Source organism: Helianthus annuus, chromosome 12, assembly GCF_002127325.2.
Source record: "Helianthus annuus cultivar XRQ/B chromosome 12, HanXRQr2.0-SUNRISE, whole genome shotgun sequence".
Taxonomy (NCBI): domain Eukaryota; kingdom Viridiplantae; phylum Streptophyta; class Magnoliopsida; order Asterales; family Asteraceae; genus Helianthus; species Helianthus annuus.
In genome coordinates, this window is record NC_035444.2 from 125,686,351 (window position 1) to 125,712,685 (window position 26,335).

The following is a 26,335-nucleotide window of genomic DNA, read 5'->3' on the forward strand; positions in this document are numbered from 1 at the left end:
GTGCTAACGCAACCTTTGCACCATGGTCTCTCATAACCCCATTCCACCATGTAAGAGCCCTCTTCTGAAACGCACTTGAAGCAAACTCGACTTTCTGATTTTCAGGACACAGAACGTGACGAAACGTACTCTCAATGCTCTCGAACCACTGTAGGAGCCCAGTTGCTCCTTCAGAACCACTAAACTTAAGTGGTTTAGCCGAATTGAAACTTTTGAAATTGCATGGAGCATTCTGGTTATTGTTGGCTTGGTTCACCTGAACAATAATGTTTGGGAGTACAGCAGCCATATGCTGCGCCATGATGTCTGCCATTTCGGCATTACGTAGCGGATTTTCGCGTCGAGGAGGCATTCTAAAAGAGGAAACATGAGAGGAAACGAGTGAGATGATTAGACGAAAAGAATGAGATGAAACAAAAATCGACAAAAGCAAAGATGGTGGTCATTCGTCCGTATCACAAAGCAAACAAACGACACACAGTGACTAATCAAAGTAAGTGGGTCAAAAATAATGTATCGCGAAGACATGCTCGCCTATAAGTGAACACTCACCACAAGAGTTCCCAGGTAAGAGTGACAGGTCCGATTATGTGGATTTGTATGAACACTCTTGCCTTAGACAGAAAACCCAGGGTACAGGCATTCACCCTTCCAGTTTGCAAGTGTTCACACTATTTAGAACCCAAAACTTTGACGAGATTTTGAAAACTTGGAAGGCACAAGGCCAAAAGAATCATTTAAAAGCGGATGATAAATTTTCAAAATCATTCTGAAAAATCAAAGGGTTCAAAACCTTATAATAAATCATTTAAAAACAGATGATTGATTTTTAAAAATCGTTTCAGAAAATTGGGTTCTTGTTTTGGCAATCACCTAAGCATAGGTGAAGTGCATGTTTTAGAATCAAAACACAAGACAACTTGTGTTAGGGTCCTAGAAAGGTTATAGTCTAGGTCAAAGCATCACTAATAACCTAATTCCCTATAACCATTGGCTCTGATACCAACTCTTCTGTCACACCCCGATCACGTAAAACATCAAATCGTGGCGGAAACGTCGGGGAGTGTTGTAACAGAATTATTGTTTCACAACCATGGCATTTAAAGTTATACTTTATTCATCAAACCAAAGGCTTACATCGTCTTAAACAAGGAGAAACAAGAGTACATAAAAAAATTAAACTAGTTCTAGCTTCATTTTTAAGTCACTAAGGCACAGGTCCGCCCTAGTGTGTCACGATGAACCTATGCAACAGCTCCTGGAAACACATGTGAAAATAGGTACGTCAGCATAAAAATTCCAGTGAGATACATAGGTTTTATGAAAATAGGATTCATGACTTAGGTTTAAAGAAATGTTTAATAAATATTAGTCATGAATCTTGTTAAATGTTTTCATTTATAAATCATATGAAAATAAGGAATCAGATTTTATAAAAGATAGGTGTATGGTTATTAATTAACCAAGTAAAATGAGTCGTATATAACAAACTGTTTTGTAAAACAAGGTCTTGTGAAAAATATGTTATTTGTGTAAAATGTTATATGTCTAAACTGAAATGATTTAAATAACGCTACAAAATGTAATATCATACAAGCACTTATATATAGGAAGTATCAGCGGCGTATCCACCATGCTTGTATCATATTACACATGCCTCGTTACTTAAATCACTTACCCAAACAAACCACCAATGTAAAATGTTTATGTTTAACCCAATTGTCAAAATGTTTATGTCATATTGTAAATCATGTAATGTATAACCAATGCCAAAATGTTCATGTGTCAAATGTAAATCATGTAACGTGTATCCAAAATATCATGTATGGCATGTGAAATATATCAACTAAACCATAGGTAACAATGCACAAAAACAAGGTATTGAAGTAAAACTTAGTTTAAATCAAAGTTTTGTTTTGTGGAAATGCATGCTATACTGATACAAACATCTATGCGGTATTGTGAAAATGCATACATTCAAGGCTTGTGACTGTGGCGATAAACCTTTAAACAAATTAAAGGTTTATCTTAGTTATGTTTATCGAATTCGGTCATTCCTTTCATCTAAACATACTTAGGATGTTAGGAACAGGAGTTGTCAATTCCTATGGTACCACTACCTACTAACGAACGACATGGCCAATGTTATTGAATGTATTTTTGGTCCCATTTAACCAAACCAAATGTCATACCAAAATGTAAGCATGTGATGAAATGTAAATGTACTAAGTATGCAACAAATGGACATACATAGCATGTGATGTAAAACAAATGTACTAAGTATGATGAACATACATAGCATGAAAAGGTAATGTAAAACAATGCACTAGGTATGTACTAAATGGACATACATAGCATGAAATGTAATGTAAATCAAACGTACTAAGTATGCAACAAATGACATACATAGCAAAAACACAATGAAATCATGTACTACAGGTGTACTAATGAACATAACAAGCAAATGATATGAAAACATGGAAAGCACGAAAGTAACAAGTAGGCACATGTGTTTCACCCCAAAATGTTTGAAAAACAGTAAAAGAGGGGTCTATGTACTCACTTGAGATTGCTCAATAGTCCTAGGATAACCACCAAGCAATGCTAGAAGATCACGGAATCAAATGGCACCTAATATAGGTATCTATGTTAATAAACGGAATGAGTGTAAGAACTCATGCAATATGGTTTAACAAAGCCTACATACTAAAACGGAACCTATCCAAAGTGCTTTTGACCCGTTACGACCCATTTAGGTAGCTTATGCTACTTTAACGCGTCGTTCGCGTAAAACGTGTTCGGATCGCCTAACTAGTCCTATGACAAGTAAAATATGCCTTAACATGTCTAATATTGTTGCCAAATCAGTTTAGGTATCAAAAGTTATGTTACATATGCTTAAAATGAATTTTGGCGCAAAAAGGGTATTTTGGTCATTTACCTAAGACATATAAACTACCTATCATACAACTACTTAAACGAAGTGACCATAAGGTATAACCTCGGAAGGTTATTCCTTATACAACTATGGTCACCTAATGTGTTTGGTCGGATCCTAATGATCGACCAAATGGGTTGGGTTCGAAAGTATAAGCGATTGTTTTGATCGCTTACCTTACGACCCTATATAAGCACAAATCTAAAAGTGACGAGTTAAACATGTTAAAACATGTTTAACGAGGTTAGAAAACAGGTTTGGTATCAAAACAAACGGTTTTGATACCTAAAAGTAGTTTGGTTACAAAATACGCAAGAATACGCATTTTGGCCGAAACTACGACTCGTCACTACGCCTAAATAACGTGGTAATCAGTAGGTATAGTCACAAGGGACTATAACCATCGTGATTACGCTCACGTTATGAAGTTCAAACGAACTTCGTGTTGACCATAAACTGTAATGCAGAGTTTGACTTTCATTCTAAAAACGCATAAAAGAATGAAAGAGGACTTACAACGGGTCCAAGAAGGAAGCTTTGATCCGAATATTCTCAGGTATGAAGTGATAAACATATCAACTTAGAGAACCAATTCAGATTCAAAGGTGTGAGTTTGAGAGTGAAGTGGGGGTTGCTATTTATAGGAAAACCTAGACCGTTAGGATTGTTTCTTGAAAAACATGCTTCAATCTAGGCCGTACACTTGCATCCATTGTTTTCTAAAACCATGGGAGCCCCTAATATGAGCCCATAGTATTGAAAATACCATTTGCAAGTGCCAAAATCAGTTGGAACAGCTGGAAACAGGATGGAAAATCATTTTTGCAGATCAGGCATGTTCATACCGGCCATGTAAGGTTCAAGGGGGGCTTACACCGGCCGCCTGAGCTTCTGGTCTGCACAGAAAGTTTCAATAATTGCAGTTTTAGTCCCTGCACATGTTTAAGCCTCATTTTGACCCATTAAAGGCCCGTTAAGCCATTTTCAAGGCCCTATAATGATGCCTAAACATTGTGGACATGAAACATGCTAAAAAATATGCCGGATGTCGGTTCGTTTGGTCGTACAGACGCGTTATTTGCTTATTTACGACGAAATACGCCTGAACGCGAAAAACGATCCAAATTGCGCGACGAATGGATTTTTCTCATGCCAATCACTAAAATAAAATATTTTACTGATTACATAAATTTTTGGATGTCCGGATGTATTCAGAACGTAAGATAAGCGCAAAAATGCAAACTTATGCACTTTTTGACGCTTTTAGTCCCTGAATGACCAAAAAGTTTATTTTAGCACACCGAACCCCTCAAAGCCTATTTCTAAGCTATTTAAAGGATATTTAGGGTATGTTTAACTTATGGTCATGTTCCGGAATGTTCGTTACAGTTCAAATCGGCATACTTTCGCAGTTTGTCGAATTTAGTCCCTGTTAAGCGAATAAACTTGATTTGCCATACCAAAGCCTTGAAAACTTATTTCTAAGTTATGTAAAGGTTATTTAAGGTATGTTAAGCATCAATTGATGTTCTGGAGCATTTGTCGCATTAAACGGATTACGTTTGCGCACCAGTTTGTGCATAACCCTCCAGAAAGCGATATAGAGTTTGAAATCGAACAAAAGTCAAAACATGAAAAATGTCAAACACAAACATACAAATATTGGGATCAAATAACATTGTTTTATTGATAACTGAACTGTTTACAATGATTACAGACACAGTTGTCATAGAAAGTAGGATATCAAAAATAATCTACAAAGTGAGGCAATTTCCAGAAAATTAAATTTTCAGATGCAGTTCCATTAAAGCAATTAAATTTTCGACCCCAGCCAGGGGCTCTGCCCCTTGGACCCCGCTAGCGGCTGCCGCCCTGTAACACCTCGCAAAATCGTACCCAATAATGTGAAGACACGTGTCCTAAACCCTAGACGGGTAATAAGTTGACTTTGAAGGGTTAAAAGTGTCAGTATGCAAATTTTTGCCTCTGAGTTACCTTTTATAAAACTCGGGACTTTATAATGCTAAAACATGCTCTTGGGAATGATTGATATTGAATATATGGTTGAGGAGCCAAATATGTAAAGTTTAAAAATTTAGTTATCTGATCAATCGCTTACGGACCGTATAAGGTTCACGCTTACGGTCCGTTAGGACCGTATCTGGGCGAAACAATTCAAAAGCGATTACAGACCGTATGGGGTATATGCTTACGGTCCGTAAAGAATGTATCTGGGCAGCAGTTTTGGACAGTTGCAGGTTGGTCACCTTATGCACACATAACTCGATACCAGGGGCTGTTAGCTATTTTAGGACACGTCTATGGACACTTGTAAAGCTCTCACAAAACCCCTGGACACCTGGTTGCAACATGAGACCACCTCTTGCACTATAAATAGGTCCCTCACTACAACTCGCTCATTTCAAAAATATCAGTCCTTCGCTCCAGCTTGGTTTCTCTGAGGTTCCTGATCAAAAGGAAGCTCTCCATAGTTCAAGTTTCGAGCTAGGACCCTTTGTAAGTGTCCTTAGCCTCCTTAGTTCGGTTTTAATGCAATTAAAAGCCGAAAGTCAAAGTTGCCGCAATTCGGCTTTAACTTTCGGTTTAGACCTAAACGGTCCAGCCATTGTTCTAGGAGAATATGGCTACATGATCGTAACTAGGTAATGTTAATCCTTCAAAAGGGCACCTCCGAATTACCACGTTTACTTAGTTAATTGTCAGGTCAAAGTAATTAATATAAAAAGTCAAACGGGTCAGTTTTTAAATAAATTCAAATCTGATAATGTAGAGGTTATAAAATATGTTTTATCACTCTAATAACTTGGTAAACATTATTAAAACATGTCTAAACATGTTCAACCCGACAATTCTAAGTTTAGGCTCGGTTCGCAACCGAAAGTCGCAAAAGCTAGACTTTTGCTTTGACTTTTAGTTCTGACCCGAACTAGCTTAGTTTCTTTATGCATTAAGGTTCCTTTGTGACCATATTATATTGTAGTATAACCCACTGAGGTTATATTACATGGTCCCTTAGTAATCTGAGTTTATTTACTTAATTCCGTTATTATGCTTAATGTTTACTAAAATACCCTTTTTGCATGCAAATAAAGTTTAAACGTAATTTTGACATAAAAATTCATTACTCAATGTTGTGATATCATATTTAGGACTAATTGGGATTCCAAGTTAGATTACTTACTAAGTTTATGCACGAGTTTCGTATTATAATAATAAATGACGATTATGCCCTGTTCACACATAAATTGGGTTTTAAATAAGATTAACATGCAAGAACCTTTTGTTCCTAATATGATATGATATGATAAATAAATAAATTATTTTGACCATTCAAAGCTGGTCATAACATCAGAATTTCCTAAACATCGATATAATCGTTATTTATCGATTTTTAAGACATTAAGGTGCATAGTATGGTTTTAAACCATACTTAGCACCCAAAACTTTTTACCTACTGATTTTATAAACTATTTCTAATATTTTTATAGTAGGTATAATTCATCAACTCAGAATCCCAAATAAGTCCTTAAAACTATGTGTGAAATGACCAAAATGCCCTCGGGGCATAGTTTGGCCATAAATGATGAACCACACATATATATGATATCCTACTGTTAATATAACATAAATTAAGTATTTTTACAGAAGGTTTATGATCAGAACCTCAGTTTGCATGTAAACCCCTTTTATAAACCATAAAATGACCAAAATGCCCTTTTCAGGCTTAATACGGTTTTAAAATCTTTTTGGGCATATTTGTTGATATCCTACTGATATCATAACATATTTTAAGCATAATAACTTATGGAACTTTTATATGACTCATCCGGTTACCCGTTTATGCTTATACGCGTTCGGTAATGTTTATGTAACTAGTTTGCATAAATTAGCTGAAACAAGTTTAACCTTATCAATTTAACTTCAAAATCCAGAATGTATTTAGTTTACCCATATAATAAAAGTCTCCATACTTGTCAGGTTTAAATTACATTCCAATCCGATCATCGCTTAATCTAGCGTTTTATACCGTAAAATCATACTTTAAACTAACCGGTCCAAATCCACGACTTAAATAAGACCCGTTTGTAATCTAATAGATTAATAAAACCATCGTTCCAGATTAGGAAGCCCTGGTAAAAGCTACCTTCACGAGTTTAATTAGATTATACGGCTGAGTAGATAGATCTCGCATCTTAGAAGCTCAGGTAAATACTTTTAACTTATTTTCCCTTATACGGGCTTGGGATACGGTAAAATATTACCGCTTGGTCGGGTATGGAATTATTTAATCGGATTGTGATTAATAAATTACATAACCTGTTTTAATCTATTCTGCTTGATAACATAAACATCGGGGGTTAATGCGACCGTGTCCTGAATATCCTTGGCTCATTTAATTGCAAATGGCCACGACTTAAGCACGGGGTGTAGGCATACACCTAACAGTTGCGTATGTAAAAAGATATACCCATATTGTTGGGTATAACTCCTTGTAGGTTTATATTAGTGGTGTGTCAGTTAATCATGTATCGGCTTCTATACCGGGCCCAAAATGTATGACAAACATGTAAATCTGTATACAAGATTATTTATATATAATTATCCCAAGTTATAAAAGAATATTTGTGCCTTGTGCACCTAAATCAATTTTCATAAATGTTTTTCAAAAGAGTCGGTTAATTGTATTTACTAGTGTAAACTGACGTATTTTCAAAAGACTAAGTGATAGGTACTACACGTACTAGACTGGGAGCTTCTGGACGTTAAATAGAGAATCTTGCAAGTTCGTAATGCCTTAAGTCCGTTGAACACGTTTTGTATTATATTTAGATCCGCCTATGGATCCTTTTCTATACAACCTTCTGTATATTATTTTATTCGTACTTTGAACTTTTGGTTTGTAATAGTAATTTCTACCAAGCCTTTCGTTGTGCTATAAACTGTGTATATTTGACTATGATGATATCAACTACGTCAAAATACTCCCCACCGGGCCCACCGGTTTGTGGTGAAAATATCAGGGTGTGACAGGTTGGTATCAGAGCCAACATTGAGTGAATTAAACACTAGCCTTTTGTGTTTAATCTCAATGACACAGTAGCACATTCCTTAGACTTCTGAGTCTAGGCAAATGACCTAGGATTATTTTTAATCTTATTTGGTTTATATATTTGGTTTGTTTCCTCGTTTTTCACAGGTCCACATACCGAAAATGCCGCCAAGAATGTGAGGAAGAGGAAAAGCACCAATGAGGGGAGGAAGGCATAGCGAAACAGGGCCTTCACATCGGCAAACCCCCTCTGCGTCATTTAGCTCAGACCCATATGATGACTGGAGACACTCCCTGGAACCTGCAAGATGATCTGTCTCACTTAGCACCTCCCCTTCTTATCACCATCCATTTGGTCCGCAGCAACCCGAGGAGCCCCAAGGCTCACACCATTCGCAGCATTCGCTGCACTCGCAACATTCGCATCCTTCCTCCCACCATTCTTCGCACCACTCTTACTCTCAGGGTCACTTCAACCCTGACGACTACATCAATGCCGGGTCATAGCCTGTTTGGTCCAGAAGACTATTTTCCACAAGACATGGATGTGGACGAGGATCCAGATCTAGAAATGCCACCGTCTAGGACGCCCGCACATCCCCTAGATATCTCTAGCGGTTCTTCTTATGCAGGATCGCCATACCGAGGCCCCGATTTATGGGCCGAAAGGTGGAACAGCTAGAAGTGGGAATACACTCCCTCTCACCACGACTCACCACCACCGCAATGGACATCCTCTGAGGATCCGTACTTCCAAGCGGTTACACCACCGCCACCACCAGCACCAGAATAACCTCCACCACTAGAACCATCAAAGCGAAGGAGAAATGCACGAATGTCCGTGCGAGGGGGTATACGCATTTGTACCCCCACAAACTTCAAGAAACTACCCTCCCATCTTTGAAGAGCCACAAATGGGTGGGCCTTCAAACACTGTGCCGGAAATTGACACTACACCGGCCACTTTTGCACCACCACCACCTCCAGTGGGTTATGAAAACCCAATTCCTGCATACCATGACACAACCGGGTACAACTCGTTCGAACCACAAGCTCACATGAGTTATAACTACCAACCACCTGCCTATGAACCATATGTCGAGGCAGCAAATTTTAATGCTCTCTATCCCCCACCTTTTCCACCCGCGTACCCAACTGGGTACCCTGCTTATGGTTATCAATACCCACAACCTCAACCGTAGCAACAACCTCAACCTCTACTTCAACAACCACAACCACAAAAAATCTTACAAAGGCTGGACCAAGTTGAACATAGGATGGAGTAATGTGAAAGAAAGACCCGTAAGTTCCTTAAGGGTCTTGCAAACTTCATCAAGGGGAAGAAGAAAGATCATTGAAGAACCCTACTTTTGTTTTGTAATTTTCATTTAAATTAAGTCCCTGCATGGACATTTCTTTTATGTAATAGTCCCTGTGTTGACAAGTTTATTTATTTAAAGACCCGTTTAGGGTAGTTTATGTAATTCTTAGCACTCTTAAATGAAAAATTTTCTTTAGACTTACATTTGTTATTATACATGTATATGCATTATATCATTCATCACACTATCATTTCAATTTATAATTGATCTGCTAATAAATTTCAAAAGATCGTCTTAATGGTATAACCTAGCCTATATGTCAATATAGACATAGCTGTGATGGTAAAACCTTCTTAAGATACTAAATCTATGTTAACATCTAAGAACATGTTAGCACTTCTGACAAATGTGGTTCGAGAATATCACACTAGTCATCTTAATACTTGGACTCTTCCAAATTCCTTATAGCCTAAATGATCAATTAAATCATGGCTGACATCATCAAATAAGATGATCATAACAAAGCATCCACTGGTGATGATATTGTTTCGCCTTCGGGCCAAACTATTTCAATTACATAACAACGATAGTAGTAGTCTATGACTCTCTGTCAAAGAGGTGAAGAACTATGTTCAAACCATAATGCCTTGATCCAATAAGATCATGGCCTATAATTTAAAATTGTCCTTGTGACTAGAACTTTTGCGCCACCCTAAAACTCCTGATGGTTTTTATAACCTAGGCTAACCGTAACAAAAAGTTTAACTAAATTTTCTTCAAAACTGATTAACCGATTAACCAATGTGGTCTATTTATACCATGGTTAGTAAATCACCTCATAAGATGATTCAATATAAGACCACTAAATAAGTTGTTGTCAACTGATATATAGCATTCAAGCTTCGTCATGGCTGGCTCGGATGAAGCTCATAGTCACCCTACTGAAGGGAATAATAACACAAGATTGAACGTAACGGGTGCTGATTTGCAAGCTATGATAGACATTGCTGTAACTAAAACTGTTGGCAGAGTATTTAGGGAGTCGAGTGCTACTCGCACCAAGACTCATTCAGTGGCTCACTCTAAACCCCCTTCCAAAACGCATACATCTAAGAAGGACGACTCTCAACATTCGTCAAATCGGAACAGTTAACCATCTAAGAAGATAGTGCTTGACTAGGAACCACATTCCAAAACTTGTTCTTATAAGTACTTTGTCTCTTGCAAGCCAAGAGACTTCACTGGTGAAAAAGGTGACATAGATTGTATGAAAGGGTTAGATGAGATGGAGACAGTTGTTGACATTAGTGGGTGTGCTGAGAAGGATGTTGTAAAGTTTGTGTCTTAGTCTTTTAAGGGTGATGCCCTAGTTTGGTGGAGGGCACTAATATAGGCCTCGAGGAAATTCCACTTTACAATCTGTCGTGGGATAAATTTGTAGAACTGATGAAAGAAACTTTCTGCTCGCAACACGAAGTAGAAAAAGTTGAAGCTGACTTCCTAACCTTGGTTATGAAAAACTTAGATTGTCAAGCTTATGTAACTAGCTTCAACTCCATGTCTAGATTGGTACCTTATTTGGTTACACCAGAACCAAAGCGTATTGCATGCTTTATTGGTGGATTGGCTCCCGAGGTGAAGGGACACATGAAGGCTTCAAAGCCTGCAACCTACCGGTCAGCAGTGGATCTATCCCTATCCCTGACACTGGATATTGTCAGGAATAAGTCTATAAAGCCTACGGATGAAGAAAAAAGAAAGAGAGAAGATGACAGCTCGCATCGTTCTGACAAGAAAAAGAAAGGTAACTCTGGGTTTAAGAAGAATACCAATCAGTCGGGTGAAAAGTCCCTGTGCAAGAACTGCAAGAGAAACCACTTCGGGAAATGCACTATTGATCCGCAGGCTAAACCCTGTGGAATCTGCAAGAGGAAGGGTCACAAAACTTTGGAGTGCAAAGACCTAAAGAATGCAACCTGTTATGGTTGTAATGAGAAGGGTCACATCAAGTCTAACTGCCCGAAAAATGCAAAGAAGCCCGAAGAGGCTAAAAAGACAAATGCCAGAGTGTTCCAAATGAATGCCAAGGAGGCAGTGCAGGATGATAACGTTATAACATGTACTTTCCTCATAAATGATATCTATCCTAGAGTTTTATTTGATTCTGGTGCAGATAAGTCCTTTGTAAACAATAAATTTAGTAAACTGTTGAATCTGCCTATTAAAACTCTAGACGTTAAATATGAGGTAAAATTAGCTGATGGTACCTTAAAAACCGCTTCGACAATTCTAGATGGATGTTTCATATCCATTAGGAATCAATCTTTTCCGTTGTCCTTGTTGCCGCTGAAATTGGCGGGGTTTGATATAGTTATAGGCATGGATTGGTTATCATTTAAACAAGCTCAAATTGCCTGTGATAAGAAACAAGTTATCGTCAAAACCCCTTATGGTGAACCAATCACTATTAAAGGAGATACACACTATGGATTGCTTGATCGAGTGTCCATGCTTAAGGTGTCCAAATATTTGAAGAACAGTTGTGTCATTTACATGGCACAGGTGACAGTAGACGTGCTGAAGCCCAAGATAGAAGATATTCCTGTTATTTCTGAATACCCAGATGTATTTCCTAAAGAATTACCTAGGTTTACTCCCGAGAAGAAAGTAGAGTTCAGAATCGATATTATACAAGGAGCAGCACCAGATGCACGAGCTCCTTACCGATTACACCGACCAAAATGAAAGAACTAAGAACCCCAGTTAGATGAGTTATTGGAGAAAGGTTTTATTCAACCAAGCTCGTCACCTTGGGGAGCACCCATTCTGTTTGTAAAGAAGAAAGATTGTTCAATGCGGTTGTGCATTGATTATCGCGAGCTAAACAAAGTAACAATCAAGAATCGCTATCCATTACCCAGGATCGACAATCTGTTTGATCAGCTGCAGGGGGCAAGTTTCTTCACAAAGATTGATCTAAGGCCGGGGTATCATCAATTAAAGGTCAGAACTGAAGACGTACACAAGACCGCGTTAGAACAAGGTATGGCCACTATGAGTTCTTAGTGCTGCCTTTCGGGCTCACTAATGCACCTGCAACATTCATAGACCTCATGAATTGAGACTGCAAGCCGTATCTGGCTAAATTTGTCATTATCTTCATTGATGGCATACTTATTTATTCAAAAAGTCAAGCCGATCACGAGAAACATCTCCGATGCATCCTCAAACTTCTACAACAGGAGAAGCTCTACGCAGAATTCTCCAAAAGCGAATTCTGGCTTCGCGAAGTCCAATTTCTTGGACATGTGGTAAGCGAGCGTGGTATCCAGGTGGATCCCGCTAAAATAGAAGCAATCATGAATTGGGAAGCACCTAAGACACCTACTGAAATTCGCAGCTTCTTAGGGTTGGCAGGATATTACAGGAGATTTATCGAAAACTTTTCAAGATAACTGCATCTCTAACTACTTTAACCCACAAGAATGTGAAATTTGACTGGGTCCCAAACAACAAGAGTCTTTCCAGATTCTCAAACAGAAGCTGAGCAATGCTCCTGTATTGACATTGGCTGAAGGAATAGAAGAGTTCGTTGTCTATTGTGATGCTTCACACACAGGCATGGGAGGTGTGCCTATGTGAAGAGGCAAGGTGATTGCCTACGCATCACGACAACTGAAGGTGCACGAAATGAATTACACCACCCATGACTTGGAATTGGGTGCCGTTGTATTTGCACTTAAGCTATGGAGGCATTACCTGTATGGAACCAAATGTGTGATATATTCAGATCACAAAAGTCTCCAACACTTGTTTAGCCAGAAGGATCTCAACATTAGACAACGCCATTGGATGGAGACATTGAACGACTACGATTATGAAATTCGCTACCATCCTGGCAAAGCGAATGTGGTCGCTAATTCTTTAAGCAGGAAAGAAAGAGTCAAACCTATACAGATCAATGCTAAGAGCATTGAACTGGAGAACAGTTTAAACGAGAAGTTATTGACAGCATAGAAAGAAGCTGTAATGGAAGATAACCTTCAAGAAGAAAGATTAGGTGCAACTATTGATTAGTTGTCACCTAGGAATGATGGAATCCTCAGATTGAATGGTCAAATATGGGTTCCAATTCATGGAGGACTCTGAGATATAATCCTCTAAGAAGCTCATAATTCCAAGTATTCAGTTCACCCGGGAAGTGACAAAATGTATCAAGATTTGAAGGCAAACTATTGATGGATGGGTTTGAAGAAATCCATAGCCACACACGTAGCTAAATGTCTGACGTGCTCACAGGTTAAAGCCGAACATCAAAAGCCGTTAGGTTTATTGCAAGAACCAGAACTTCCCACATGGAAATGGGAGATGGTTACTACGGATTTCATCACCAAGTTACCTAAGACGAGACATGGGAATGATACAATATGGGTTATAGTTGACAGACTTACGAAGTCGGCTCATTTCTTACCCATCAAGGAAACGCATAGCTCCGATAAATTAGCCCAATTATACGTGGATAAGATCGTAACTCTCCACGGAGTGCTAGTATCTATTATATCCGATAGAGATAATAGACATGCTTCGAGCATGTGTTATTGATTTAGGTGGAAGGTGGGATGATCATCTTCCCCTGATTGAGTTCTCCTACAACAACAGTTACCATACGAGCATTCAGGTTGCGCCTTTTGAGGCCTTATATGGAAGAAAATCCAGAACGCCTGTTTGTTGGGCGGAAGTTGGAGAAACCCAGCTATCAGGACCTGAGATAGTCCTTGAGACGACAGATAAGATTGTTCAGATCCGTAATCGTTTAAAAGCTACCAGAGATAGGGAGAAGAGCTACGCAGAAAAGAAGCGCAAACCTCTAAAATTCGAGGTAGGAGATAAAGTATTACTCAAAGTGTCGCCCTAGAAAGGAGTAATGAGATTTGGTAAAAAGGGCAAACTAAGCCCAAGATACATTGGACCATTCGAGATCATCGAGTGTGTTGGGAGTATGGCCTATAAGCTGAACTTACCTAAAGAGCTTAGTGGAATTCACAACGTGTTCCACATCCGCAACTTAAAGAAATGTCTAGCCGATGAGTCGCTAGCAATGTCTCATAATGACGTGCAGATAGATGAAAGCCTGAGGTATGTTGAGAAACCTATAGCAATCGAGGATCGACAGGTTAAAAAGCTTCGAAGGAAACATGTACCAATTGTGAAGGTGAAGTGGGATGCTCATATAGGCCCTGAGTATACGTGGGAAGTTGAATCCACTATGCGACAGAAGTACCCTTATTTATTTCACTAAATCTCGAGATCGAGATTTCTTTTAAGGGGGTGAGGATGTAACACCTCACAAAATCGTACCCAATAATGTGAAGACACGTGTCCTAAACCCTAGACGGGTAATAAGTTGACTTTGAAGGGTTAAAAGTGTCAACATGTAAATTTTTGCCTCTGAGTGACCTTTTATAAAACATGGGACTTTATATTGTTAAAACGTGCTCTCGGGAATGATTGATATTGAATATATGGTTAAGGAGCCAAATATGTAAAGTTTAAAATTTAGTTCTCTGATCAATCGCTTACGGATCGTATAAGGTTCATGCTTACGGTTCGTAAGGACTGTATCTGGGCTAAACAATTCAAAAGCGGTTACGGACCGTATGGGGTATATGCTAACGGTCCATAAAGACTGTATCTGGGCAGCAGTTTTGGATAGCTGCAGGTTTGTCACCTTATGCACACATAACTCGATACTAGGGGCTGTTAGCTATTTTGGGACACGTCTATGGACCCTTGTTAAGCTCTCACAACACCCCTGGAGACCTGGTTGCAACACGAGACCTCCTCTTGCACTATAAATAGGCCCCTCACTCTCATTTGCAACTTACTCATTTCAAAAATATCATTCCTTCTCTCTAGCTTGGTTTCTCTGATGTTCCTGATCAAAAGGAAACTCTTCATAGTTCAAGTTTCTAGCTAGGACCCTTTGTAAGTGTCCTTAGCCTCCTTAGTTCGGTTTTTTATGCATTTAAAAGCCAAAAGTCAAAGTTGCCGCAATTCGGCTTTGACTTTCAGTTTAGACCTAAACGGTCCAGCATTGTTCGAGGCGAATATGGCTACGTGATCGTAATTAGGTAGGTGTTAATCCCTCAAAAGGGCACCTCCTAATTACCACGTTTACTTAGTTAATTGCCGGGTCAAAATAATTAACATAAAAAGTCAAACGGGTCAGTTTTTAAATAAATTTAAATAAAGTTTAAACATAATTTTGACATAAAAATTATGCTTAATGTTTACTAAAATACCCTTTTTGCATGCAAATAAAGTTAAAACATAATTTTGACATAAAAATTCATTACTCAATGTTATGATATCATATTTAGGACTAATTGGGATTCCAAGTCAGATTACTTACTGAGTTTATGCATGAGTTTCGTATTATAATATTAAATGACGATTATGCCCTTTTCACACATAAATTGGTTTTTAAATAAGATTAACATGCAAGAACCTTTTGTTACTGATATGATATGATAAATAAATTATTTTGACCATTCAAAGCTGGTTATATCCTCAGAATTTCCTAAACATCGAAATAATCGTCATTTATCGATTTTTACGACATTAAGGTGAATAGTATGGTTTTAAAGCATACTTAGCACCCAAAACTTTTTACCTACTGATTTTATTAACCATTTCTAATATTTTTATAGTAGGTATAAGTCATGAACTCAGAATCCCAAATAAGTCCTTAAAACTATGTGTGAAATAACCAAAATGCCCTTTCGGGGCATAGTTTGGCCATAAATGATGAACCACACATATACATGATATCCTAATGCAAATATAACCTAAATTAAGTATTTTTATAGAAGGTTTATGACCAGAACCTCAGTTTGCATGTAAACCCCTTTTATAAACCATAAAATGACCAAAATGCCCTTATGAGGCTTAATACGGTTTTAAAATCTTTTTGGGCATATTTGTTGATATCCTACTGATATCATAACATATTTTAAGCATAATAACTTATGGAACTTGTATATGACTCATCCGGTTACCCGTTTATGCTTATACGGGTTCGGTACGGTTTATGTAACTAGTTTGCATAAATTAGCCGAAACGAGTTTAACCTTATCAATTTAACTTCAAAATCTAGAATGTATTTAGTTTACCCATATAATACAAGTCTCCATACGTGTCAGGTTTAAATTACATTCTAATCCAATCATCGCTTAATCTAGCGTTTTATACCGTAAAATCCTACTTTAAACTAACCGGTCCAAGTCCACGACTTAAATAAGACCCGTTAGTAATCTAATAGGTTAGTAAAACCATCATTCCAGATTAGGAAGCCTTGGTAAAAGCTACCTTCACGAGTTTAATTAGATTATACGGCTGAGTAGATAGATCTCGCATCTTAGAAGCTCAGGTAAATACTTTTAACTTATTTTCCCTTCTACGGACTTGGGATACGGTAAAATATTACCGCTTGGTTGGGTATGGAATCATTTAATTGGATTGTGATTAATAAATTACATAACTTGTTTTAATCTGTTTTGCTTGATAACATAAACATTGGGCGTTAATGCGACCGTGTCCTAGATATCATTGGCTCATTTAATTGCAAATGGCAACGACTTAAGCACGGGGTGTAGGCATACACCTAATAGTTGCGTATGTAAAAAGATATACCCACATTGTTGGGGATAACTCCTTGTGGGTTTATATTAGTGGTGTGTCGGTTAATCATGTCTCGGCTTCTATACCAGGCTCTAAATGTATGACAAACATGAAAATCTGTATACAAGATTATTTATATATAATTATCCCAAGTTATAAAAGAATATTTGTGCCTTATGCATTTAAATCAATTTTTATAAATGTTTTTCAAAAGTGTCGGTTAATTGTATTTACCAGTGTAAAGTGTAAACTGACGTATTTTCAAAAGACTAAGTGACAGGTACTACACGTACTAGGCTGGGAGCTTCTGGGGGTTAAATAGAGAATCTTGGAAGTTCATAATGCCTTAAATCTGTTGAACACATTTTGTATTGTATTTAGAGCCGCCTGTGGATCCTTTTCTTTATAACCGTCTGTATATTATTTTATTTGTACTTTGAACTTTCGGTTTGTAATAGTAATTTCTACCAAGCCTTCCGTTGTGCTATAAACTGTGTATATTTGACTATGATGATATCAATTACGTCACGATACTCCCCACCGGGCCCACCGGTTTGTGGTTAAAATATCGGGGTGTGACACGCCCCTTGGACCCTGCTCCCAAGAGCGCTGCCCCCGGACCCCCGCCAAGATTACTTTGTAAAACGCAATGACTCAATTCAAAAACCCAGAACGTAAAAATGCAATTCAAAAATATCTTACATAGATTGAAGACGATTTTTTTTCAGATTTCCTCACCGATTAACGAAATTTGAATGTTAGAAACACTTATCAGCGATTGAATCCAACGACTCGAGTTTTTCGCTTCACAATCACAGGAAAAAATGAGATATTGTATGAAATTAAACTGGGTTTGTTCAAAAAAGTTGAAGAACACATTGATTGGGTGTTTGAATCATTGATTGGTGACGAAAATCGCACTATAATGTAGTGATTATAGAGATAGAAAGTGAAGAAAAGGTTAAAATGGTGGGTTTTGAAAATGATGGGTTTTGAAGTTAGAGAGAGAAGAAGAAGGGAGAAGATTGGGTAAAATTGACTAAAATACCCTTCCTCTTTATTTTAAATTTTGCCACATGTCATAATCGTATTGCTTCCTATCATTCCTAGCTAAAATAAACTTTCTATTTGATCCTCACCCTCAATGTTCATGATTATATCACGTGGTTAAATTTAAATGTTATAAAACTAGGTTCATGCCTGCGCTCCATGGCAGGTACGAAATCAAAACTTGGTACAACAATTGAAAGAGTAAATTTAAATACGGTAACATTAGAAATACAAAGGAAACATAAAAATAAAAATAAAAATAAACTGCAGTGTAACAAAAACGCTATCAACACGTGTTCGGTTGTAGTTGACCAAGATAATAAAATCGATTGTTTAGGGTTAGTTAAAACCGAACCACTTCAACACACAAACATAGCCCACTCGTTTATAATAGCTTTAATATTAAATAAACTTTCATGTAGTATTATATATCTATAATCTCTAGTAATATACAAAATAACGAAATACATTCTATTTGATAAAAAAAATATCCCAATGGTTGAGGACCACATGGCCAATCACACCAAATCACCATTTGTTAACAATCTAATGGTATGGGGCCATGTGACCCAAAAAGACCAAATCACTAGAACATTCACCAAATCATCATTTGTTAGAACATTGACCAAATCGCCATTTGTTAACAACCCAGTGATATGGGACCACGTGACCCAAGAAGACATAATCACTATTCACGTTTGCTTTTGTTATAGTATAGAATAGTTTACTTTAGAAATAAAATTAATTTTCTAATACTATTAAAACTATCCACGAATAGTAACCTTCTCGGTTATGTTTTTTTATAGCATTTTACTTTTTCTTTTTTAATAACATGTGTTCGCTAACTTATAAAAACCATTAAAATATACAATTCTATCAACATCCCAATATAATTTTATTGAAAATGAAGATGTATCCAGAATAAAACATTTATTGCTAACGTAAATTAGGGATTGCCATTTTTAAGGATTATTAGGTATTGTAACAAAGATAAGCAATACAAACCAAACAATATCATTACCTATATCTATTTTTGTGGTTTTAGATTTCGATACTATACTATTCCGTCTCAATATTATTCCAATATTGCTACCGACTCGGTACTGTATCGGTTTAGGTGTTTTTTGGTACCGCCACCAAGGCATTTGCATGTGCTTGCATTAGTACCTTCAACAGAATATAATTTCGCACTTAGACTACCCTACAACGATACATACATACATACATATATATAATTTCTTATTTTAAGTTTATGTTTACTAAATATTTTTATAAGGTAATTGTTCTACAGTTATTAATTTTATATGTATTTAAACAATGGTTATTGAAAACAAAGTTATATCCAAATTAAAGTTGTTACTTTGTATCGATTGAAAAGGGATGTATTCGATATAAATTACTTTTTTACTGTAAACTTGGGATAACCCTTTTTATCGGTACCAAACCGATGTTGGCCAAGCATTGGTATAGTTGCTACAAAATTTTGTCAGTTTGAGTATGCTTTTATTAATAACAAAGTTTTGCCCTTTGTGGCCCAATGATAAGGAATTGTTTCTAAAAGTTCCCCTGAGGTAAAATAACAATAAAATGTAAGTAAAGTAAAGTACAGAGAACGAAGAGTGAAGTGAAGTGAAGTTGGAAGTGATCTCAAAGATGTTGTGTGTCAAATGTTGATCCTGAAGGGTTGTATATATAGCGGGTTCTTCACTCTCCCCTCTTATTGGTCCATGTAGTGGTATACTAAAAGTAGGTGGGTTGTAGGTTCCTATTCGCTACTAGAAGCCTTGGAGCCCCCGTCTTTTCCTGATCGGGTAAGTCTTTGATTTGCTTTATCCAGCACATGGTGTGTTGTTTTGTCTTGACCTTTTGTATCCACCTTTTCACTAGGTTTGACCCGCAAGTTCTAGATCTTCTTGACTGTCACGTCGTTCTTTGGTACCAAAGCATACCATGAGAGGTTGGTTCGACCCTTCCTCTAGTGTTTTGCAAATATTCTTGGCTTCTGGCTTATGGGACGGATGAGTCATCCTTTCCTTCCCTTGTAAAGGAAATGGCTTTTACATGTACTATTTTTAGAGTAAATTACAAGTTTTGTCCTTTATGTTTGTACCAAATTGCAGGCGGTGTCCTTGTCTTTAAATTTGATGAGCTTTGTCCTTAACATTTCAAAATCTTGCACGTTATGTCCTTTAGGCCAAACCCAGTTAGCTTTTTTTGTTAAATCTAGTCATGTGCCTTGCACATGAGGGCATTGTTGTCATTTCATTTTTAGGGACTATTGTGTCAAAAAACTTATGTTCATGGACTAGCTTGTAATATCTCTCTCTTCACAACTGAAAGTCCCCCCCCCCTCTCTCTCTTCATCTGCAACCTAGTCCCTTCATTATCTACAACCCACTCCCAGCCGCCACCAGCTGCATCCACCGCCGTGCAACCACCGCCACCAACTGCAACCCACTCCATTCCTCATCTATAACAACCCCCTCCATCTTCTCTCTCTATCTCTACCACTATCAACCACCGTCTCAGCCATTATCCACCACTGCAACCACCATCCCCACCGACTACCCCTGCAACCACCATCCACCACCCTACTCTATCACTCTCTCTCTATACCCAACCACCACTGGCGCCACCAACCACCACCGCCCCCACCCCACCTACCACCGCCACTGTCAACACCACCATCTACCACCTCCCCCACTCTCTCTCACTTCTCTCTCTCTCTAATAAACGCTCAATGATGACGGATCTCCTCCACAAAAAATCAGATCTGAGATGATGGTAACCTAGGAGGTTCTGCTTCTATTTTGCCGGAAAAATCAGATATGAGACGGAAAACAAAAACAATTGGGAGAAAGGTATTGCTTTAATTATCCGTTAGAATGATTGTGGTATCTTCGTTGGAATTATCGTCGTCGTCAGTAAGAAGGAAATATCATGAAATTGTTTTGTTTGTTCTGGAGTTAGGCAAAATCAAGGAAGAAATAAGGCACGTCGACTTTTTCTTGAGTTTACTTTTTCTTGGGTTTAGGGCTGCTAGCCCAAAGGTGAAAATCAGGAAGCAAATCATAGAATTGTAAAATTGTTGTTTTGTTTGTTTGGGAATCATGTGAATAACAGAAGGAAAAAAAAGGAACTTGGGTGGTGCCTTGGGGTTTCTGTGGTAGGTTTTGAATGGTGGCAGAAGGGGTGGTGGCGGTGGCGGCAGGAGGGGTGGTGGCGGTGGTGGCTTAGAACAGAGAGGGCAGAGAGCGTTTGTAAAGAGAAAAAGAGAGGAGAGGAGAGAGGGAGTTAGAGAGAGAAAGAGACTGATGAACAAATTTTATTTTATATCTCAATTTTTTTTATTTTTCACAATTGCACCCTTGTTATAAGTTATTTACAAAATAACCCCTAGGAAGGCAAAATGACAAAAGTGCCCTCATGTGCAAGGCACATGACCAACTTTAACAAAAAAATCTAACTGGGTTTGGCTTAAAGGATATAACGTGCAGGATTTTGAATCGTTAAGGACAAAACTCGTCAATTTTAAAGACAAAGGACAACGTCTGAAATTTGGTACAAACATAAAGGACAAAACTTGTAATTTACTCTTATTTTTATGGTGTCTGAAGTTAGCTTCAAATTTTACTTGCTTATATGTAAATAGTAAAGGTAAGATTGATTTTTCACATCGCATTTGGGAAAGCTAGGGAAAAACCTTGTACTAGTTAAGCATCTAGGAGGCAAATGAATTTAAAATGAAATTAATAAGAAACAAATTACCTACATATACAAAGAACGTTGCCGGCAATAGTTTCACCCTTCAATTGGTAGAAAAGGGCGTTCCTCTTTTTTTTTTCTTTTTAATATAAATAGCTAATCTCATTGGTCTAATCAATTTACGATTTTATCTGTAGCTTACTATTACCGTCTTGCCCCCAAATTAAAATAAAGTTCAACTTTTGCCCCTAGCTCAAAGTTACGATTTTGCCCTTTCTTCAAAAATATGAATTTGCCCCTTTTTCAAAAATTACGCTTTCGCCCTAAGTGCAAAATTACGATTTGTCCTCATTTCAAAATAAATTTATGCCAATGCTCCAAGCTTAAAATTACGATTTTGCCCTTAGTTCAAAACTATAATTTTCCCTCAGTTCGAAATAAAATTATGGTTTTGACCTAGCTAAAAAATACGAATTTGCCCCCAGTTTAAAATTATGAGTTTTCCCTCATTAATTATAAAATTACGATTTTGCCTCAGCTAAAATTTGTAGTCTTGCCATCGTTTTAGTTTTTCCTCCCTAGCTAAAAATTACGATTTTCCCTCAGTTCAAAAATATGATTTTGCCCCCTTTTCAAAAATTACGATTGCGCGCTATGAGTTCAAAATTACGATTCTGCACTTAGTTTAAAACTATTATTTTGCCACAGTTCAAAATAAAATTATGGTTTTGCCCCCAGCTTAAAGTTACGAATTTACCCTCAGCTTAAAACTGTGAGTTTGCCCTCAGCTAAAAAAATTTCGATTTTGCCCAAAGTTAAAATTTGTGGTCTTGCCATTGCTTTAGTTTTTTTTTTTCAAAACTATAGTAGTTTTTATTTTACTTCGTTGACTCAATTTACCTTTTGTGTCAACCAGGTGTCTAGCACTCGCTCATTGGTTATGACAAATTACTATTTGGCCCCAACTCAAAATTAAAGGTTTGCCATCGTTTTAGTTTTTTTTTCTTTAGCAAAAATATGATAGTGTTTTGTTTTAATTGGTTGACTCGATTTTTTTATAGATCGTGTTATAAGTAGTATGTATAAGTAACTAAAATACATGCGTGCATATTATGAAACAGAAATTTTGACTTGACGCCCCGCAACGCGGACGGGGCATCAAACTAGTATAAAACAGAAATGAATAAATTAGTTTGTGTTGCCTGCGACGAAGTATCCGTACAAATTTGACCTTGACTTTTTCAACATACTAGCTTGTATCATCTGTTCAAATAATAATAAAATAATAATAACAATAGTAGAAAGAACAACTAGACTTTTTTTTAATGAGAACACTTGCTCTACTTGATTACATTAAAATAATTCTAACTAATCTTTCATGCCCAGAATTAAACCTGATACGCACCCACCTTTAAGAAAAGTGGCTAGCCCTACACTGAGAACTAGAATTTATTTACTCATGGAAATATTCCATCGACTAATTCCTTTGTGTGATTTAAATCCTGTTTGGATTGAGTATTTTACTTGATATACAAAAGGTGATTCTTTTGCTTTTAACTCCAAATAGAAGTTAGTTAATCATTGTATAAATGTAAATTATATGTGATAACTTCTTCAACACACCTATACAATGGGTTAAGTTCAGGGCCGTTTCCGAAAATCACAAAAAAAATTTTGGCCCTGTTCGAGATAAAAAATTTGGGCCCTATTCGGCTATTCGCAAATCTTCATATAACATAAACCCATCAATCATTCAATCATATATATATAAATACTAAAAATTCATAATACTACGATAATTGTTATGAAATAGATAAAACAAATTAACAAAAATAGTGTAGCAAAAATGATCAAAGTATCGAACTTACTTGCTAAGCAAACAGTGTGGTTCTCCTAGCGTTTTTTGAAGCAAAGTTCTCGATCAACTCCTTGTAATCCATAGTATCTAATATTTCACTTTCAATAGATATTGTCGCCAACCCGTTTAGCCTTTCTTGTGACATTGTAGAACGTAAATAGGTCTTCAACAACTTCAACTTTGAGAAACTTCTTTCTGCCGATGCCACGGTTACCGGAATTGTCAACAACACTTTATATGCATTTATAGCATAAGGATAAGTAGTACTGCGTTGGAAGATATAGTCTAAAACGTCAAAAGGGTTGTCAATGTGTCTCGGTAAAAATGTAGTAATCAACTTCAACTCCGTACACAATTCTTTAGCATCAATATCGGATTCTCCTTCATACTTCAATGCATCTTCAAGGCGATAACAACACTCCTTAAGCTTGGCTTCATTAAGAGTCTTCAACTTTTTAGGAAACAAAAACCCAAATATTTTTTCGAATTTTTGGTATTGTTCAAATCTTGTTTCAAGTGAAAAAATAGCTTGATCAACAATACTTAAAAAATAATTTACTCTAAAATCCTCCTCGGGTGAAAATGTTACTTCTTCTACACTTGATGATTCATCAAATTGTTTTTTCCTATATATCACACGTTTTTGACGAAATTCCGCATTAACACCTATTTCATTTGCAATTTCTCTAGCTTCATCAAGTGCCTTAGAGAACCCCACTTCTCTATAATTCTTAAAGAATTTAATTAATTTGTCCACTTCATCAATAGCAACATCAAGAACAACATCTTTTGCTTGCAACCGTTTGCTCACCACATTCACCTTTGATAATAATTCAAACCAAATGACAATTTGTGCCAAAAATTCAAAATCACCAAGTTCATACTCTTCTAATGATTTAGCTTCACTTATGATTTTAGCATCTCTATCCGTCCCCCTAACTTCTCGCAAAGCTTTTCTTACATCTCCAAGTTGAGTTCTTATAGGCTTAATACTATCTATACGACTTTCCCAACGAGTTGTAGACAATGATTTAAGAGTTAATCCTTTAACATTGTCTTTCAAAATTTGCCATCTATTAATAGAATGGGCAAAGATAGTATATAACCGTTGTATTGTTCCAAAAAATTCCTTAGACTTAGTAATTGTGTTAGCCATGTCACACAATGCTAGATTTAGACTATGACAACCACAAGCACTCTAGAAAGCTCTAGGATTTTTTTCTAAAAATCTAGTTTGAACTCCTTTGTTTTTTCCTCTCATGTTTGCCCCATTATCGTAGCCTTGACCACGCATATCACCAATATCAAGATCAAGCGACTCTAATTCCTTACATGTTACTTCAAAAAGTCCTAAACCCGTGGTATCATCAACAACCAAAAAACCTAAAAAGGATTCCTCAATGGTCACAGAACTAGAGTTAAAATTCACATACCTCACAATTATGGACATTTGCTCTTGGTGACTTGTATCAGGCGTGCAATCGAGGATGATGGAGTAATACTTTGCTTGCTTAACTTTCTTGATGATTTCGGTTCTAACTTTATCCCCTAATAATTGTATCAACTCGTTTTGAATATTGTGGCTAAGAAAGTGTACATGGCACTCTTCATTCAAAACTCGGCGCACATGTTCTTTCATAATCGGGTCAAACTCTTCCAACATCTCAACCAAACCCAAAAAGTTTCCATTTCCTTTTTGATACAACTTCTCATTTGACCCACGAAACGCTAAGCCATATTTTGCAAGAAACTTCACAAGTGCAATAATCCTTAAGATGACTTGTTTCCAATAATCTTTTTCTTTTCTAAAGTGCTCATATGCCCCTTTGTCAATTGTTTCTTTGCATTTCAACCGTTGCCGCAATTCAAACCATTCATTCATGTTCTTGAAATGTTCTAAACCAACTTCATGTTCTTTAAGTCTACCACTGGCATGTCTCCAATCGTTATAACCTTCATCATCCAACCCACCTTTCGGATGCCGCGTTCTAAAAACTTTACAACAAAAACAATAGAGTTTGTCAAGTTTTTTCGAATACACTAGCCATTCTCTATCGCACGTCTCCCTATTTGATAATATTCTAGTGTACATGGTATTAGAAAAATGTCTTCCAAATTTATCCACGGGGCCCTTAACATCCATATCTCTTTTTGGACCTTTCGTAACCAACTCTTTAATCATGTCATTACTAAGCCCACCCCAATTTCTAGGATCAAAAATATCAATATCCGGAACCGGATTAACATCATCTTCATCTACGGTATCATTAACATTATCTTCACCTACGTTCATGTTGTCTTCACCTACGGTCACATTGTCTTCGCCCACATTACCTTCTTCACCTATGGTCACATTGTCTTCGCCCACATTAGCCTCTTGACCCACATTATCGTCAACCAAGCTAGAACTAGAATTTTGAGTTTCTTTTGAAAAAAACTTGTTTATTCGGTTTTGTTTTACGTCGTCCGCCTTTCTTTTCTCTTCCTCTAGCTTCCTCTTCTTACGTTTTTGATGGCCGGATGGGTATTTGTATTTAGGAACGGGAGGCATAATTTCTAAATATTAATAAAAAAAAAACATTCATTCAATATTTCAATCATATTCACAAGACATCACTTAACAAAAAATATACATTCATTTATTATTAAGAAATAGCATTCATGATTCATTCAATATTTCAATAAAAAAATGAAAAAAAAAAAGAATTTCC

The 26,335-nt window shown here is 37.0% G+C and overlaps 2 protein-coding genes across 2 annotated transcripts; one reads left to right on the forward strand and one right to left on the reverse strand.

Annotated features, from left to right (window-relative positions):
• Nucleotides 1-10,777: 10,777 nt before the first annotated feature.
• LOC110893478 lies at nt 10,778-12,076 on the forward strand. The gene has a single exon (XM_022140585.1). It carries the CDS (start codon nt 10,778-10,780, stop codon nt 12,074-12,076), a length of 1,299 nt encoding a protein of 432 aa, XP_021996277.1.
• Nucleotides 12,077-23,546: 11,470 nt separating this feature from the next.
• Nucleotides 23,547-24,780, reverse strand: LOC110893479 (zinc finger MYM-type protein 1-like). Its single transcript, XM_022140586.2, has one exon. The coding sequence runs from the start codon at nt 24,778-24,780 to the stop codon at nt 23,638-23,640; it is 1,143 nt and encodes a 380-aa protein (XP_021996278.1). The 3' UTR covers nt 23,547-23,637.
• Between the last annotated feature and the right edge of the window lie 1,555 nt (nt 24,781-26,335).